The 17,331-nt window shown below is 43.8% G+C and overlaps 1 protein-coding gene across 4 annotated transcripts in view; it reads right to left on the reverse strand.

The window, feature by feature from the left end:
• Window positions 1-2,519: 2,519 nt before the first annotated feature.
• The window catches only part of KALRN (kalirin RhoGEF kinase), a 670,515-nt gene continuing 655,703 nt past the window's right edge, over window positions 2,520-17,331 (reverse strand). For all 4 annotated transcript variants that reach the window (XM_047099540.1, XM_047099539.1, XM_047099548.1 and 1 more), the window contains 5 exons: window positions 16,230-16,394; window positions 14,412-14,490; window positions 6,817-7,017; window positions 3,648-3,786; window positions 2,520-3,065 (listed from right to left, as the gene is read on the reverse strand). In XM_047099540.1, the coding sequence (XP_046955496.1) occupies window positions 2,520-3,065; window positions 3,648-3,786; window positions 6,817-7,017; window positions 14,412-14,490; window positions 16,230-16,394 (1,130 nt within the window). The remainder of the gene's footprint in view (window positions 3,066-3,647; window positions 3,787-6,816; window positions 7,018-14,411; window positions 14,491-16,229; window positions 16,395-17,331) is intronic.

Consider the following 17,331-nt stretch of genomic DNA (forward strand, 5'->3'; position numbering starts at 1 on the left):
TTCTACTCTAATGATTGTACTTTGGCTCCAGTTAACAGAATCATCCTACTTTTCATTTCTATGTCCTGCTTGTCCTGTCTCCTCACTTCTCCAGCATGTGTACTTGCGGGGAGGGGAGATTTCACGCAACCCCACACCTGGGCTGTCCCAACTCTGATGTAAAAGCTGATATAAAACCTTTGGCTATAACGTTCTGTCAGCTGCCTTCCCACAACATGATATCATGAATGCTCTCCTGTGCCCTCTGTGCACCACTGTCCAAGGCCCAAATCTTCTCCAGCAGAAACTCAACCCATCTCTTACATGGTCATACAAACTCAAAAGGACTCGGCAGAGAGTTCTTTAGTTGCTGTGCACAGTGGATGAAACAGACCTTGCCAAGCCACATTTTATGGGTATTTGGAATCCTCAGCACCTGCCCTCCATCCCGTGACTAGCCCTAGGGACCAGGCTTTCTTCTTTTAGGCTAGATCTCACAATGAAGACATGTTTACTAAAAGGTTTTTTAGTAAATATGTTTTAAATTTTAAAATATTATATCAGATAGTATTTGTATATACATGTAGGTTTAAATGAAGACTAGAGAGGGTTGGTCAAGGGCAGGGTCTGAGGGAGGGCACCTCGGTGACCCAGGGCCATTCGAAACTAGGAACCAAATAACAGTCGGAATCAGTTTCCACGTATTTGGTTAATCCTAAAAATACGAAATGCTATCTAGTCTTATTGCTTGTACTTTCTACTAATTGATTAATCTATAATCTTGGATGGGATGAGGTGGAGGGTGGATGACGAAGTTGGCTCTGAGACCAATGGAAAAGACAGATGAGTATTTTTAATTCTATATTTCCGCTGTGGGAATAAGTGTTTTAATATATTAAAGTTCAGGCTTCATTTCCACCATTCTTTTTCATTTAGACAGATTTGTAATTCTATTTATCCTTCTTAAACTCTCTGCTTGCACTTTTGTGCAGCTTGATTTTAATTTTCTCAATCCTATCATAGGAGAGAAGCAATGCCATTAAACCTGATTGGAGGATAAACACTTGAGTTATATTTTTAAAATATTATTTGCATAATAGCAACTTTTAAAACACATCCTAGAAAACAAAGGGTGGGTCATGTACCAACATAAAAAACCCAAAATTGTTCCTCAAAAACAAAGAAAGAAAAACAACCATGAAATGCCCAGGTTGAAGTTTTTTTTTCCCCCACTAGCAGGGGAAAGGGCAGTTCAGAATCACTGTGTGTGGAGAATACATGCCAGAAAGCAGCATTGGCCTCAAAGTGCAATGAGTCCTTTTGGTCCAGGGAAATATCAGCGGCTGAGTGGTGACAGGTATTGCAATCACAGTTGAAACTCAATGCTCTGTTAGAGTGATATATCAGATTTTATTCCATGGCTTCAAAAAGGACTTGGGACCAGGCCTTTAAAAGGCCTATATGGCTGCCTCCTTTTGGTAAGCACCCCTTAGCTTCCAGAAGGGGTTAGAAATAAAGCAAGCCAACTTTCTGAGGACTGCCTTCTACAGCTGTAGAAGAAGTCAGAAAGTGTCGTTACGTTGTTCTTAGGAACCGTAGGAAAGGTTTCTACTTGCCCTTTTGTATGAACCTGTTATATTCATTACCTAGTTCAAACCGAGTGTAGACATAAAAATAACCCCAGAACTCTTACTGTATTTGGACTTCTTTTCTGGCAGGCTTTCCTGCCAGATGAACTCTGAGCTGCCAGTGAATTTGGGGGTAGCATTTCATATACAGAACCTATGTTAATCAAATACTTGTGACTGAGAGAAAAATCTTCTCATTCACGGACTGCAAAAGGGTAACATTGCTTTCTCTTAATGCACGGGTTCTGGTAAAAGATTTCTATACAAGATTTATAAAATGCTCTAAAAAACTTGTCATCTAATTGTGCTTAGTCAAAACAACGTAATGCTTCGGTAAATAAATTACTGTCTTAACTGGAGCACTCAAAGTTACTTATGATTGATTTCATATATACCTCTATATTATAAAACTCTGAAACCTGAATGGGATATATTTTACTGTATGTGTATATGTATCCTATTAAGAAACTATATCTAAGTAATCTAAACCAGAATAGTTGGCATACATGATGTCTCTGTTAAATAGAACTTTTTGCTTAAAATTTCAGCAGAGTTAGAAACCTTTTATACTCACTACAGTGAGCTTTGGGTTTGCCCGGTTAACCACTCATTTTGGAACACTCTATTAAAATTGTCTAACAGCTAATATTCTTGTCCTCCTTGGCCCTCTCTTTAATGCTTTGGGTGACTCTTTGCATCTTTACCTCTTCCAAATGACCTTCTGAAATGTCCCTGGATTTAGGGTAATTTTACGGCTGCCCAGACCCTGAATAACCACTGACGAGGTTTAAGAGGTACATCGCTCGATCCAGAGAACTGCATGGAGTGAACTAACAGAATTATTTACAGACATTCAGTCTTGCTTTGGTTCACACTGCACTTCCATGTGAAACCCCAAGGGCCAGGAGATGGCTATGTCCCTTGGTTTACTCGGTTGACGATGTAGCTCTTGACATTGGGGATAGGCCGCACGTCGTTCTGATGCTTGCGGCGTTCTATGAAGCATGCCAGGCGGGAGGTGTCCAGGGGGATCTTGGAGTAGCTGCCATTGTGGGGCTGCAGCCAGGGATGCTGCAGGCAGGTGGCTGCCGTGGGCCTCCTCCGAAAGTCTTCCTGTAGGATCACATTGATGAAGTCTCTGGCGGCATTGCTCACACCACAGAAGTATTCGTGCGGGAAGCTGAAGTCCACCCTGCACACATTGATACATGTCTCCTCTTTACTCTCATCCAAGAAGGGGGACACCCCACTCAGCATGACATATGTCAGCACCCCAATGCTCCAGATATCTGTGCCCAGGGAGACGGGGATGCCTTGGATCACTTCTGGGGCAGCAAACTCGGGGTTCCCCAGCAGGTGGTGGATGTGGAAGTGGCCCGAGATCTGGACGGCATCCTCCAGGTCGATGAGCTTCACTCGAGGTACTGGAATGCGAAGGTCGATGAGCAGGTTTTCCGGCTGAGGAGACCCAGGCGTGAGGGAGAAGAGAAGGCAAGTTCAGCTCTCTGACTTGTCTTGACTACCAGTACGACTCTGGTGGTTCAAACACGGTTCTGCTATTCTTTGAAAAAGCCTATAGAGCATGGGAAATTGCCCATGCAAAGTGCACAGGGGGCTCCAAACTAGACTAAATTCGGAGTTTGGGTGGCAGTTCAGAGAAGCTGTTTGACATTGAAAATCATGTCCTCTCAACCACCCCTTACTTCTGCACTGATTCAGAAAAAAAGAATGAATTATTCATTTTGGAAAACAGAGCCTTCTTTGGGAGCACCGTCAAAAAACTGACATTCACTGGCTTCCTTCTAAAATGTTAGACGAAGTGGTAAAAGCTTCCCTACCTTCTCTCACCCCAGATGTCACTGTGACTCTGGTGAGTTCTCATAATTCACGAGAAACACACTCAAATTGTGTGACAACCCAGTTTCTGTTTAATATTCCTAAGGATCCTAATCTAAGGAAATGAAATGAATTAGAATGTACATCTCTCAAGGGTAATGATGAACAGGCCATCTCCCTGCAAGGGTAGCTATTTCTTATTACCTTGATGTCCAAATGGGCCACCCTGCAGTTGTGAAGATACTGCAGAGCTTCTATGATGTCTCGGATATAGAAAGCTACTTTCTCTTCCATCAGCTCATCGTGATGCATAAGGTAGTCTAAGAGCCGGCCATCATCCATCCTGAAAGCAGGGAGGAAGGAAAAGGCAGAGGAGATACGTTTGGAAAGAAATGGAAAAGTAACACAATACAAATCCGCAAGAGCTCTAAAATCTCTCCTATCCCCCTTAGAAATGAAGATCTATTTGCCACACGTGCATATTTTAGTTAGAGCCCAAAGTTACTCTAAGGCTCAGAACTAAAATTAATTAATTAAAAAAATTATAGATGTGATGTGCCCCACGGAAGAAATCTGTGTAACCTGAAGACACATTTTATGTTGCTAAAAATCGCTCACGAGGAAAAAGGTCTGACACTCTTAAGACATTAGATTGCAAAAGAAAGTCTTGAGAAAGACAGAGTTGCTTTCCCTCAATATTCCAATTAACTGGAACCTGGTGGCTGCAGGCCGCCCCAAATATGTTTTGTAAATTGCTTTTATTTGTCCATGTTTAATTGGGGAAAATGGAAAGTGAACAAAGTTTGTCCTTGGCATTCTTGACCCCTTTTTGGATCCTTTGCCTTTGGAGCAAGTTTCCAATCTTAAAAACTGTTGACTAAGGACATGGTGGGGGGCGCCAGTCTGATCCAGATTTGAATCCTGATTCTGCCACCTACAGGCTGGGGGCTTAGGACCAGACATTTAAACTCCGTGTTTGAGTTTCTTCATCTTTCAAGTGGGAATGACAACAACAGCAATAACACCTACTTCATTATGAGCGTTGTGCAAGAATCAAGTGAGGCAACGTGGCATTTAAACATAATTGGTAGAAATAGTAAATGCTCAATAAATAGTAAGTATCTTCAGGTACCCTGTGCCCTCTTTAGCAAGGAGTGACCAGATGTCAGACTGACATTCTAATGTGCACTGGGCTGTCAAAGGCACATCCCCAGGAAATACTCAGGCAGAGGAGCTTGAACCAGAGGCAGAAACAACCTTTGAGCACAGCTGAGCCTCACCCCCTGCCATGCTTCCATTCTCCTCTCTAGCTTATTCCTTCCCACTGGTCTCTCCTGCTCTCCTGGATGGGGGTAAAGCCTAGGGCCTTGCCAGGGGTGGGGTGGGAGTGATTAGCGTGGAGTGGAGTGGAGTGGAGTGGAGTGGAGTGGAGTAGGACTGGGTTTGTTAGATGCACCCCACCCCTGGACTTCTTGCAGCACTGCTCTGAGACCTGAAAGCCTCGGCATTAAGTTCACTCTCAGAACTTTTGGGTCATGCAGACACCCAGGCTCCACCCTAGACTAGGGGATCAGAACCCCAGTTGCCCAGCAGAGAAAAGCTCTACCAGAGATTTGGATAGTCACCAAGGGGGGACCTCTGGTCAGAGCGTTACCAAGCTTTAGCACAGGGTTTAGCTCAGACACTGCCTCTCCACTCATCTCCTAAACCTCAAGTCCAACAAACACCCTTCCATGGTCTCACAACAACCCTCCCCAAAATGTGCGTTTCTTTCTCAACATTTGCCACATGAAACTGAAATCATTTACTCAGTGACTGGTCTTCCTCATCAGACTTTGAGCTCCTCAAGGGCAAGAACCACACCTTTCCATCTTTGTTCCTTCCACCCTGGCCCAAGTCCACACGGCAGTTGGCACACGGGAGTACTCATAAATATTTGCTAAACAAGCTCAATCCACTATTCATCTCATTTAATCCCTGTAACAAGTCTGAGAAGTGGAAATAAATCTTCACAGATTTCAGACTTATTTCAGACTTCAGATTATTTCAGACTTCACAGATGAAGATGTGAGGACCAGAAATCTAAAGATCTTGCCCCAAATCACAGAGAGGGGATTAGAGCCCAGGCTCTTTACTCCAAGAATGGCTTCCTTCCATTGCACTGTGGCAGCCTGGTAAACAGCACCTTCCCTTGGAATGACAGTTAGTGAATCTGAAGAGGCCAAGTTTCTGAGTCAGTCGTACTACTTTGATATGCGAGTGATAATATCCTTTATTGGAACTTGGGCATAACACATTGTCACCTGCAAATGAAAATAGTTCACTGCCAACAGAATACACCTTTTGAGTTAGAAGCTATCCCAACAAAACGTTAGGTTCCAGAAGGCTGTTTGTAAGTATCATTTGTTAAGTCCAAAGTGACAATTGACCAGCGACTACACAGCTATATAAAGTATCAAACAAGAATTACAAGTATTAATAGAGTTGGTTTTGTCTTCTCTTGTTTCTTGGCAACCAATTAAAAAGTGTAGCCAAAGAGGTTTGTCTTTTGGCTGTCTTTTTTTCATAAATAAATTTATAAGTTATTGCTTCTAAAGGTCTTCATACACAAACACCTAGACGAACAAGCACATAAGAGCAACACTAAAATGGCACCTGAAAAGCTGTAAGTCAAGACACTTCTCTTCTGAACACAGGCTCATGTGGAGCCATACACAGCACTGGTGTTGGGTGCCAGGTCATCAGCACCCATCTGATAACATTGCTAGGAGGGCTCAATACTTCTGAAAGGACTTTGTTCTCTTTAGCCTCTGTTAGATCTCGGTAAACCACAGAGCATGATCTCCGTCCTTAGCTTGGGGTAGCAGTGGGGAGAATGTGCTTTATTTGATGTATTCTGGAGCTAAGTATATGGTTGCCTGAATTCCTAGAAAATCTGGAATGAGTAGACTATTTTCAAGGCAAGTGTCCACGTTATAAGAATTTCTTGGGTGGTAGACCATGCCATGGCAGTAAATTGATGCACAAACCCCTCTTTCATCTCAGCTCCGCCCCCTATTGTCAAGAAGCTTTTCCTAAACTCCTGCCCAGCCCCAGAGTCCGTAATAGAAAGCACATCAGAATCAGAGTGGGAGAGATATGGGTTCAAGTCCCAGTTTCTCCATCCCCTAGTTGTAAGGACCTTCCTTATCCTTGATTTTTTCTAATCTATAAATGGGAACCGCATTTTTATAAATGGATGGGAGAATGCATGTTACATACAACACTTTGTACACTATAAGACGTTGCATAAAATGAAACTGCTGTTTCCAGTGGACAATAAATGACCCAGACCCCAGACAGCCGGGGACCACTAAGAGACACCTGTACTTACAGTTCCAAAATCAGGATGTAGGATGTGGGGGACTCATAAGTGTCATGGAGAGTGATGTACTGGGGGTGCTGCAGGTGCTGAAGTAGGGCAGCCTCGTGGGCGGCCTGCTCTTTTTTCTTCATTTTTTTGCTAACAAATTTCACAGCGACATCCTTGCGGGTAGCTTTGTGAATGCATTTCTTTACGATGGAGAAACGGCCTCTGGAAGGCGAAAGGGAGAAAGCGTTTTGCCAAGCTTCATTGATCAGTTAGGTATTATTTTATTCAAGGGTGTGTAAATTTTTATCTGAAGTGGTTAGACAGTAGCATCTTATTAGGAATCCTACCTTTTCTATATTTTAATATTTTTTTAAGTTTATTTATTTATTTTGAGAGAGAGAGAGCACAAGCAGGGGAGGGGCAGAGGGAGAGGGAGTGAGAGAATCCTAAGCAGGCTCCTCACTGTCAGTGTGGAGGCCTATGCGGGGCTCAATCTCACAATACTGGAGTCATGACCTGAGCTGAAATCAAGAGTTGGACGTTCTATTGACTGAGCCACCCAGATGTCCCACAGGTTCAATTTTCCAAGCAGAGTATATTTATATAAAATACAATAGTAATGTTAAAGAAGGAGGAATTCTAGTCTATGATAATTTCAAAAACATTTTTAAAGAGTCATTTTTGGGGTGGATGGCTGGCTCAGTCAGTTAAGCGACCAACTTTGGCTCAGGTCATGGTCTCCACGGTTCACGGGAGTGTGTGTGCTCTCTCTCACTCTCTCACTAATAAATGAATAAAAGCATTAAAAAAATAGTCAATTTTAAAATTTTATTTTATTTTTATTATCTTGGTGTTATGGAAACTTTCTAATACACACACAAGTAGAAAGAATAGTATAACAGATCTGTGCACCCAGAAGCCAGCTTCATTAATTGTCAACATTTTGCCAACCTCATTTCATCTATTCTTTCCCACCTCTTGCCTTTTTTTCTGTAGTATTTTAAGCAAAATCCAGATATCATGTTATTTAATTCAGTAATTCTTGAATTTGCATCTCTGATTGACAAGAATACTTAAAAATGTATAACCACCAGGGCCCCGGGGGGCTCAGTAGGTTGAGCTTCTGGCTTCAGCTCAGGTCATGATCTCACAATCCCTGGGTTTGAGCCCCACATTGGGCTCACTGTGTCAGCACAGAGACTGCTTCAGATACTCTGTTCTCCTCTCTCTGTCCCTCCTCTGCTTGTGCTCTCTCAAAACTAATTAAACATTAAAAAAATGTATAACCACCATGCCATTTTCACATCTAACAAAATTTGCCACATCTAAAATAGAATGGTTTCCAGACTCAGCAGTAGCCCAATAGGATGTAGTAAGAACGGGAAGTAGAAGAGGGAACTTACCAACACCTGGTCAGAGAAAGGGAGAGTCAAAGAGGTGACAAGACAGTGCCATCCTAGGCCTGTCCCTGAGGCACCCTAACCCATGAGTAGAGAAGTCAATGGTCCAAAGAGCAGTCCATTCCTCTAGAGGAAATGTATGTATCCGACACCACCATGAAGATTGTCCAACTGACTCCTTGACCTGACTCTGTGCTCGCCAAGTGACTTTCTGACAATAATAAGTGTTTTTCCACCATAGATTTTCACAAAAGAAATAATGTGCTAATAAATAAAGCACATATTAGGTAAATATTAATTGAATGCCTATTATATAGCAGACATTATTCTTCTTGCATAGTAAGCAAATACTTGGTCAAACTGGCAGCTCTATTCTACATCATAAATTAATAAATTGCCATTCTAAAAAAAAATTGCCATTCTCGTATTTTTTAAAGTAGTCTCTATGCCTAACATGAGGCTTGAAGTCATGATCCCCAGATCAAGAGTTGCATAATATACCAACTGAGCCAGCCAAGTGCGTGCCCCTCCATTCTGGTTTTTAACAGCATTCTTTTGTTTGATTATTAGAGGTCACTCCTTCCAGAGGACTTCAGATGCATGAGAACAATTGAATATTGGGGAGAACTCTCCTGAACTAAGTGGTCATGTTGAGGTACTGCTGTACCTTAAATTTTTAAATTAATTTATTTTTAGTGGGGAGGGGCACAGAGAGAGAGGGAGAGAGAGGATCCCAAAGAGTCTGATGGGACGGGGTGGGGGTGGGGGCAATCCCATGAACCATTAGATCATGAACTGAGCTGAGATCAAGAATTGGACACTTAAAAAAAAAGTTTATTTATTTATTTTGAGGTGGGGAGGGGCAGACAGGGAGAGGAGAGAGAGAATCCCAAGCAGGCACAGAGCCCAACATGGGGCTCGCACAAACCATGAGATCGTGACCTAAGCCGAAATCAAGAATCAGATGCTTAACCGACTGAGCCACCCAGGTGCTGCCCCCGCTACACCTTAATTTAAAAAAAAAAAAACAAAAAACATGTGTTTATCTGAGTTATGCATCCCCATGATTTAAAAAGTCAATTAGCTTTAACAAGGTTTCTTATTAAAACTAATAGTATCCCATTCTCCTACCCCCACCCCCATTTTCCCTTACACTAGAGGCAGTTTAATATAGCAGTTAGTTATATTTAGCTGATTATTCAGGTAGTCTATGTTTGTGCAGCTACTTCTTAGTGTTTCAGTCTTCACTGTAATCTGCTGATACCTACCATGGAGAGTGAGCTATTAGTCTCTCTCCCTCCCTGTCCCCAGCATGTGACCACTTTTCCCATCCCCTGTCCTCTCAACAGAATATTAAAAAAAATTTTTTAATGTTTATTTATTTTTGAGAGAGAGAGACACACACACAGTGTGAGTAGGGGAGGGGCAGAGAGAGAGAGAGGGAGACACAGACTCTGAAGCAGGTTCCAGGCTCCTAGCTGTCAGCACTGAGCCTGACATGGGGCTTGAACGTGCTAACCATCAGATCATGACCTGAGCCAAAGCCAGATACTCAACCAACTGAGCCACCCAGGCACCTCCAACAGAATGACACCTTAATTAATATTCAGTGTTTCCATTCTTGCGATTAGATCAGGGCTATTCACAGATGAAGCTCCAGTAAACTATGAATATTTTCCTTGTGATAGAATTCAATCATCATTTCTGACAAAGTGTGTCCCTTATGAGCACCACTCAAAGATTAGTCTGGGACTAAGAAGTCACCGCAGTGTGACTGAGCGGTGGTTTTTATCACGGTTCCATTCTCAGAGCCTTGCTCTGCTTCTGTGGATATGTTCTATCCGTGCACAGCTTGAACATGGCCTGGGATTTGTGTTGTTCATGCACAGAATTAGGGGATCTCCTTCTTTAGCCATCTCTTCACTGAGATTTCCCACTCATTCTTTGGCTCCCAAGGGCCCATTTTTGTGGATGGGATTCCCTCAGAGTTTTAGCCTCTGGCTTGGAGTAACGTAGTGAGAGAAAGAAGGGAGGGAGGGAAAAGCATTTTCCTGCTCTCTTCAGCTCAGAGGGACCTCTTTTCCTGTCTTTTGGCCAGAAAGATGGGTTTCTTTTGGAGTTGCTCCCTGTGCATGCTGCCCAGTTCCCTGCTTTGACCCACGCTTGGGCTAAAGCCCGACAAACAAACCAGAGAACTCACAGCTACCATCCTTGACTTTCTTCAAGTTTTAACTTGGTTCCCCATTCTCCATGTTATTGACTTACAGAATCCTGAGGTAGTTGCTATTTTGGATTTTGTCCAGGGCTTCTGGTCGTCATCAGTGGGATAGGCTACCCTGGGCTTACTCTGTCCTGGCCGGCACTGGGGGTTGGCTCATTCTAAAAGTTGGGGACTAAACAGCTGTTTGCAAGCTCTGATCAGGGGTGTTGGTGTCTGTCAACTCGACCTTCACAGTAGGGCGATCTGAGTGGACTGTTTGGTTGGGAAAGCTCCAAAGCCGGTATCTTTAAGACTTTCCTCTTGGGCTGGTCAGATTTCCCAGAGAAAGATCCTCCTCCTCCCTGCCTAGTGGTGAAGCCCCGGTTATCCACTTCTGGAGCCCGCTGGCTAAGAGAGCTGGGGTCCTGAGTTATCCAAGCAAGGATTTGGCCTCATAACTGGTCCACTCGCAGTCAGGTTCTGCTGCCCCCAGCTGTGCCGGTGTCCCTGAGAACAAAGACACTTTCTTTTACCCTGTCTAGAGAATGAGCCTCCGGTGTTTTCCTGGATGGGGAAGGACAATTTGGAGATCTGGAGCCGCAGCCTCTCACACAGAGTTTCAGCCAATCCTCCAGTTTCAGCATCCTCTTTACACCGATTTGCAGAAGTACTTGCGCTGCCAGTACCCGAGCCTTTGGGGGAATTCTGCTGCAAAAGTTGCACTGCCTCTCACTTGACCCCACGACTGACTTGGATTGAGTGCTAGGTCACTTGTCACTCTGTCACTTGTTTTCTGCCTCTAACCCGTTATTATTGTTGTCTCTTCGTCCCGTGTCTTCGTCCTCATGTGCCTGATTCGAAAAAGTCCTTTAGTGCAGATTCGGTGAAGTCTCGGGAGGGAGAGAAAACTGATGGCTCTGTTCAACTTGCCTTCCTTACCTGGAGGCCTGGCCCTGCTACCTTTTTGGATCCTGTGCAGGTAACCAGTCAGCATTCCCAGGGATAAATCTCTGACTTCTTTATATTATAGAGGTGCCCATCTAGTTTATTTCCAGCTAACCGTGCTATGCTCAAGTGCTCTTTCCTTCAGATGGACTTTAGCAGAGAAGATATTTCTTTCTGCACCATGGTTTTTATCATATCTTATTATCAGAGAACTAGTTTTTAAATGTTGATTCATTTTTGAGAGACAGAGAGAGAGAGAGAGACAGACAGACAGACAGAATGTGAGTGTGGGAGGGCAGAGAGAGAGGGGGACACAGAATCCCAAGCAGGCTCCAGGCTCTGAGCTGTCAGCACAGAGCTCGATGTGGGGCTTGAACTCACGAACCATGAGATCATGACCTGAGCTGAAGTCGAATGCTGAATCGACTGAGACCCCAGGCACCCCACCAGAGAATTATTTTTAACAAGATAGTCATAGAGGCCTAGAATTCTAGGTTTAGGTGTGATGGAGAAAGTTGACTCACTTCTATGGCCCACAAATACCTTTCATGTGTTTCATGCAAGTGTCTACATGTTTTATTTCCTTTCTGTTAACATACAGCATTTTTAAAGGATCTCCTGAAACCATGAGGACTATACTTGGAAGAGAGGCAAAACTTCAGATTGTTGGAGATGAGATTTTTTTTTCATAAAACATTGATTGCTTTGAACAAATCAGAAACTTGATCTCCCCTTCAGGAAATATGAAAGCATCCATCTGTTCCAGGTAAAACATGCCTTAGCCTGTGGCTATCAACAGTAAATGCATATCTTGGGAAGGAATTCACTGGTACATCCAGGTGATGCCACCAGTTTCATTTAGAACCAGGTGGGGAGGGGCACCTGGGTGGCTCAGTCTGTTAAGTGTCTGACTTCAGCTCAGGTCATGATCTCACTGTTCATGAGTTTGAGCCCTGCATCAGGTTCTCTGCTGTCAGCGCAGAGCCTGCTTCGGATCCTCTGTCTCCCTTTCTCTCTGCCTCTCCCCTGCTTGTGAGCACTCATTCTCTCTCTCTCTCTCTCAACAAACAAACAAACAAAAATTAGAAAAAAAAAAAAAGAACCAGGTGGGGATTCACTACTGGAGTCATGCCTAGCTTCACAAAATTCAATATAATGTGGCAAACTAGATTTCAATTGCTAGAGCTTATTTTTGACAAAAATTTCTACAATGAGAAACCACATATGCTAGTAAAACAAACACAGGCTTAAGAATTGGGTAGCCCAGGGCTGGAATCCTGGCTCTCTACTTCCTAGTTGTAGGACCTTGAAAAAGTTACTTACCTCCCGAAGCCTGAGTTCCTTTCCTGGAACTCTACTCAAACACTACACCTCACGTGTTATAAGGATTAGATTTAATACCTTTTGTATAATACCTGCATAGTATTTGGAACACTACAGAAACTCAATAAATACCATCATTATCACCTTGGAAATTTCCATTGGCCCTTCCCTGCCCCTCTGGCCATACAAAGAAGAGAGAAAGCTGAGCTAAAGTTGTTGTTTTTTGTTTGCTTGTTTGTGTTTTTTTAGAGAAAGAGAGGGAATGTCAAGCAGGCTCCACGCTCAGCACAGAACTTCATGTGGGGCTCAATCTCACCACACTGGCATCATGACCTGAGCCCCTTATCAAGAGTCAGACGTTCAACCGACTGAGCCACCCAGGCACCCAGAGATAAAGTTGGTTTTTGACGAAAAGCGCTGTAATGAAAGGCAGTGAATTACATTTAAATCCTGTCTAAGAAATGGGAATAATAAGCATTTTGGCTCTCTCCACAACCTCTGTTGCAACCACCTCACTTAGGAAATTTTATGCTTCATTGAGAGACGTCAATCAGAGATGGAGAAGATGCTAATGGCCCATTGTTTGTGGGTGCTCTTTTATTTACACATTCAGGGAGTGGGAGACTTGCCAGCACTACCTACCCTCTCACCTAGACCACGTGCAAACTGATGCACATCTAGAGATGAGCCCCCTTTTCGTTTCGGCCCATCAACTATTTTGTGGGCCAGGTGATAGAGTTTTTTCATTATTTTGTTAAAAGTTATATTTTTATCTTTTTTACTTTTGGGGACATACTTTTCTAACCAAAAGAAAGAGACAGAAACAGAGAGAGAGAGAGAGAGAGACGGAGACAGAGAGAAAGAGACAGAGACAGAGGTGTGTGTGTGTGTGTGTGTGCGTGTGTGTATGTAGGGGGCACTGGATTGAAAACATCCATGAAACAATGCACTTGTGCTTGAAACATGGATAAGAATGGAAACCTGTACCGAAAATTAGTGATTATACCTTCTTTCCAGGAACACATGGAACTTTTAACAAAAATTGACCATGTACTGCTTATAAATGAAGTCCCAACAAAAATCAGCATCGGTATCATATAAATCAAGTTCTTCAACCACAGTGTAATTAAGTTAGAAATCAGTGACAAGTAGATAGTTTGTAAAACTCTCATACAGTTGAAAATTTACTTTTTAAAGGATATTTATTTATTTATTTTTGAGAGAGAGAGAGAGAGCAGTAGAGGAGCAGAGAGAGAGGGAGACACAGAATCCGAAGCAGGCCCCAGGCTCTGAGCTGTCAGCACAGAGCATGACGTGGGGCTCGAACTCATGGACCTCGAGATCACGACCTAAGCTGAAGTCGGAAGCTTAACCAATGGAGCCCCTACAGTTGAAAAACTTAAACTATTTCTATTATGATTAGGTCAAAGAAAATAATCATGGTTGAACTGAATGATAATGAAACTGCCACATACCAGAACTCAGGGGAGGTAGCTAAAATTGTACCTTAAAGAAAAGGCTGAGCTTTAAATTCTTATATTAGAACAGAAGAAAGGCTGATAGTTGATGAGTGAGGCCTCCAACGTAAAAAGTTAAAAAAAGAGCAATAAAAGTACACATAAATATTCTAGCGTTTTCTTACTATAGAGAGAATACACGGAGGAAAAGAAACAAACGGTAAAAGCAAGTCATTATTCGGATGTGATGTTGTTAAGTGCTCATGAAGGAATAGAAAATGGGGTCATTACCTTCCAATTTCATTCAGCTCAGTATAAGCTGAATCAAAATTATCCTTCCAAGAAATGGTGGCACCATCAGCAGCAGCATCTTTGGAAGAGAGAGAATCCATTTATGACACTGAGGAAGTCATGTAAGAATAAAGAAAAGGTTGACAGAAAAGCTCCCGCCTTGCCCCAAAGCAATTCTCATGGCCAAATACGGAGTCTAGCTCAGTGGGAAAAGGCCAGGATTCTCTGAAATGTTATTTTTAAAAATATCATCCCAGGGGAAACTGACATGACAGAGGCAGACTCCCCCTCCCTGTGCCATCTACATAAACAAAAGAAAACTTGGGACAATCAGAGACACAACCTCTGGATATTTTAAAAATAGAAATTTGGTAGAAAAAATTAAAAGAGAGAGAGAGAAACACATGGAAGGCCTAGAAAAGCCAGTGAGAATCAGGGCTGAGGGTGAAGGCAGCAGAGGAGAAGGGAAGAGTTACAAGGCCCAGAGGAGGAAAGGAGAGGAATGTGCTGGAAATACCCTAACCACTGCTCTCTCTCACCCTGCTGTCCTCAGACATTAACGAGCCTATCTGGTATACTGAATGCTGAATGATTTAGCTTAACCCAAAATACGTGCCTGAGCAGAATGTGGCAGTATTACCTTAAGAGGTGTTCATTCTCTGGCAATAATTTAAACACACACACGCACACATGCACACATGCATGCACACCAGTATGTATTTGTGTTGTCCCTGGGGAACAAGGCTCACAAGAAGCACAACATGTGACAGAATTTAGTTAGTAGCTCCAGAGGAGAGGACCACCCCCACAGTGTGGGTCTTCTGACCACAGCTGGGCTGAGGTTCAGGTGCCTTACCTACATTGAATTCTGACACAATAGAGACCCAGGGCCCAGGTTTCCCAGTGAGTCATGGGTCTTAGGGAGCAGGGTGACTGGGAGGGAGCTTAGCCCCTGAGGACGCGCTGGGGAACACTTCCAGAATCAGCTGGGGGCTGGGCTATAGCCAAGGGCCGTAGAGGGTTTCTGAAGCCCCCTGGGAACTCTGGGATTCCCTGACCCTGGAGAGACATGGGTTTCTTGCCTTCTCAGTGTGGTGGCCTCCTCCTCCACCCCAACACACTCCCCACCCCCTTGCACCACGGAATACATCACCACTTGGAGATTTCTTTGGGCTAGCAAGTGTCCTTTTTCAAATGTTCTTGGGACCAAAGCGGCTTGGTGAGACAGTGAATGGGGGGTCAAAATGAGAACCACATTTGTGAAATACTCATGTGTAGCTATAGATACATCTTCATCATCCAACACATCCACCTAAAAATGTGTCCACTTGAAGTAAGACATTGTGGGAAGGCTAGGGGTGGGGAAACTATCAAATACTCATTCTGATTCCAATCCTTCAACCAGGTTGCTTTCCTCTCCCCAGTTTAAACTGGTGAGTGGGGCTGTGTCTGATGCTGGGAGGCACACTTAGGCCTGGCAGGGGTTCCCAGGGAGAGGAGGGCTGGTGTTCCCATCCAGGAAAAGGGGCAGACAGCATCCATACGACTCATGACTCCTTCTCACCCCTCTCTGTTCCTGGAGACACATGCGGGTGTCCAGGGACCCTGGCAGGCCCAGGGCAGACACTGGTGGCAGACCAAACTTTTGCTCCAAAATGGTTGAAACCACACATTTCATCAGGTCTCTGAAATGTTACTTGACTGAAGACACTGGACAATCCAGGTTACCTCCCGCAGGGTGGCCGGCACCAGTGAGTGTGTGACAGCTGGCCAGGTGCCTTGCCTCCACCAGGGCTGCTGGGCATGGCTGGGACTCACCGTACTCTGGGAGTCGCACAAACTCTGAGGGCTCGCTGGGAAGGCTGATCCCCCAGGGGTTACTGGCGCTGACTCTGAACTGATAAGGACTCCCAGGGCTGAGGTCTTCGATGACGAGGTAAGTGTCCAAGGTCGAAGCTACAGACTGCTGCCAGGCCTGGGAACCTAGCACGCAATTTCCAAGGAGAGGGAAAGAAGAAAACGCCAGAGGGACATTGTTTCAAAGACCTTCAGCAAACAAAGAAAGGAAAGCTGACACATTCTGTTCCATTCAAGGGGTTACAACGTGGGCTCTGAAAGCCTGTGGGCCAACGGTGGCAGGTTAGGGCTCAGTTTCCTAAATGACTGCGTATATCATGAGGGGTGTGGAAGCAGCTGGCCTAGGGGTTCTGGTCATTTCCAAATGTGTATGTACGAGAAGGAAAAGACGTAGATCATACAGAATTGACAGAAGGACGTGTGGAAAATTCTTAATAAGGCATAAAAATATACTATAAATAGCAAAATGAGAGAAAATACACATTTGGAAATGGAAACAAAATAGAAGTGAACATGCATTGAGCACGCCATACATGTAAAATACCGCAGAAGGCGTCTTCCCAGAATTCTCTTATTTAACTTTCGCACTTAAATCTCCAGAAACCGGTGAGGTTGGGAACACAGATCTCACTTTATACGTGAAGAAATAGAGGCTCAGAAAGAGGAAGTGATTTTCTCAAGAGAACTGTGTTAATAGGATGAACTATGAACCGAACAGCGCGGAACTAAGTGCAAGCTTTTGTGAGACACGTCTCCCAGCTCAGCACGAACACCTCTCTGCTGAGTGGGGAGACCCAAGAGTGAACAGCTTCAGAAAGATGCAGAAATGAACAGCTCTGTAACTGCACAGGGCCTGTTTGGTAGAAGAAAGAAGAGTTAAAAAACTACGAGTAATGGTGAGTAACACAAATGAGTTAGGCTCTGGCCACAACAAGCAGTTGTTTGAAATTCAGTTCTGTAATTCATTATGTGGTTCAGAGATGTGTTGTTAACAACTAGAGCTACCTGGCAGCTTCTTATTTAACTAATTCTTCTTGATAATAGGTGACAGGTTCAGGTGTTT

This window comes from Lynx rufus, unplaced genomic scaffold, assembly GCF_022079265.1.
Source record: "Lynx rufus isolate CCGP_SWC_20201006 ecotype Redwood Valley unplaced genomic scaffold, mLynRuf1.p SCAF_5, whole genome shotgun sequence".
Lineage (NCBI taxonomy): Eukaryota > Metazoa > Chordata > Mammalia > Carnivora > Felidae > Lynx > Lynx rufus.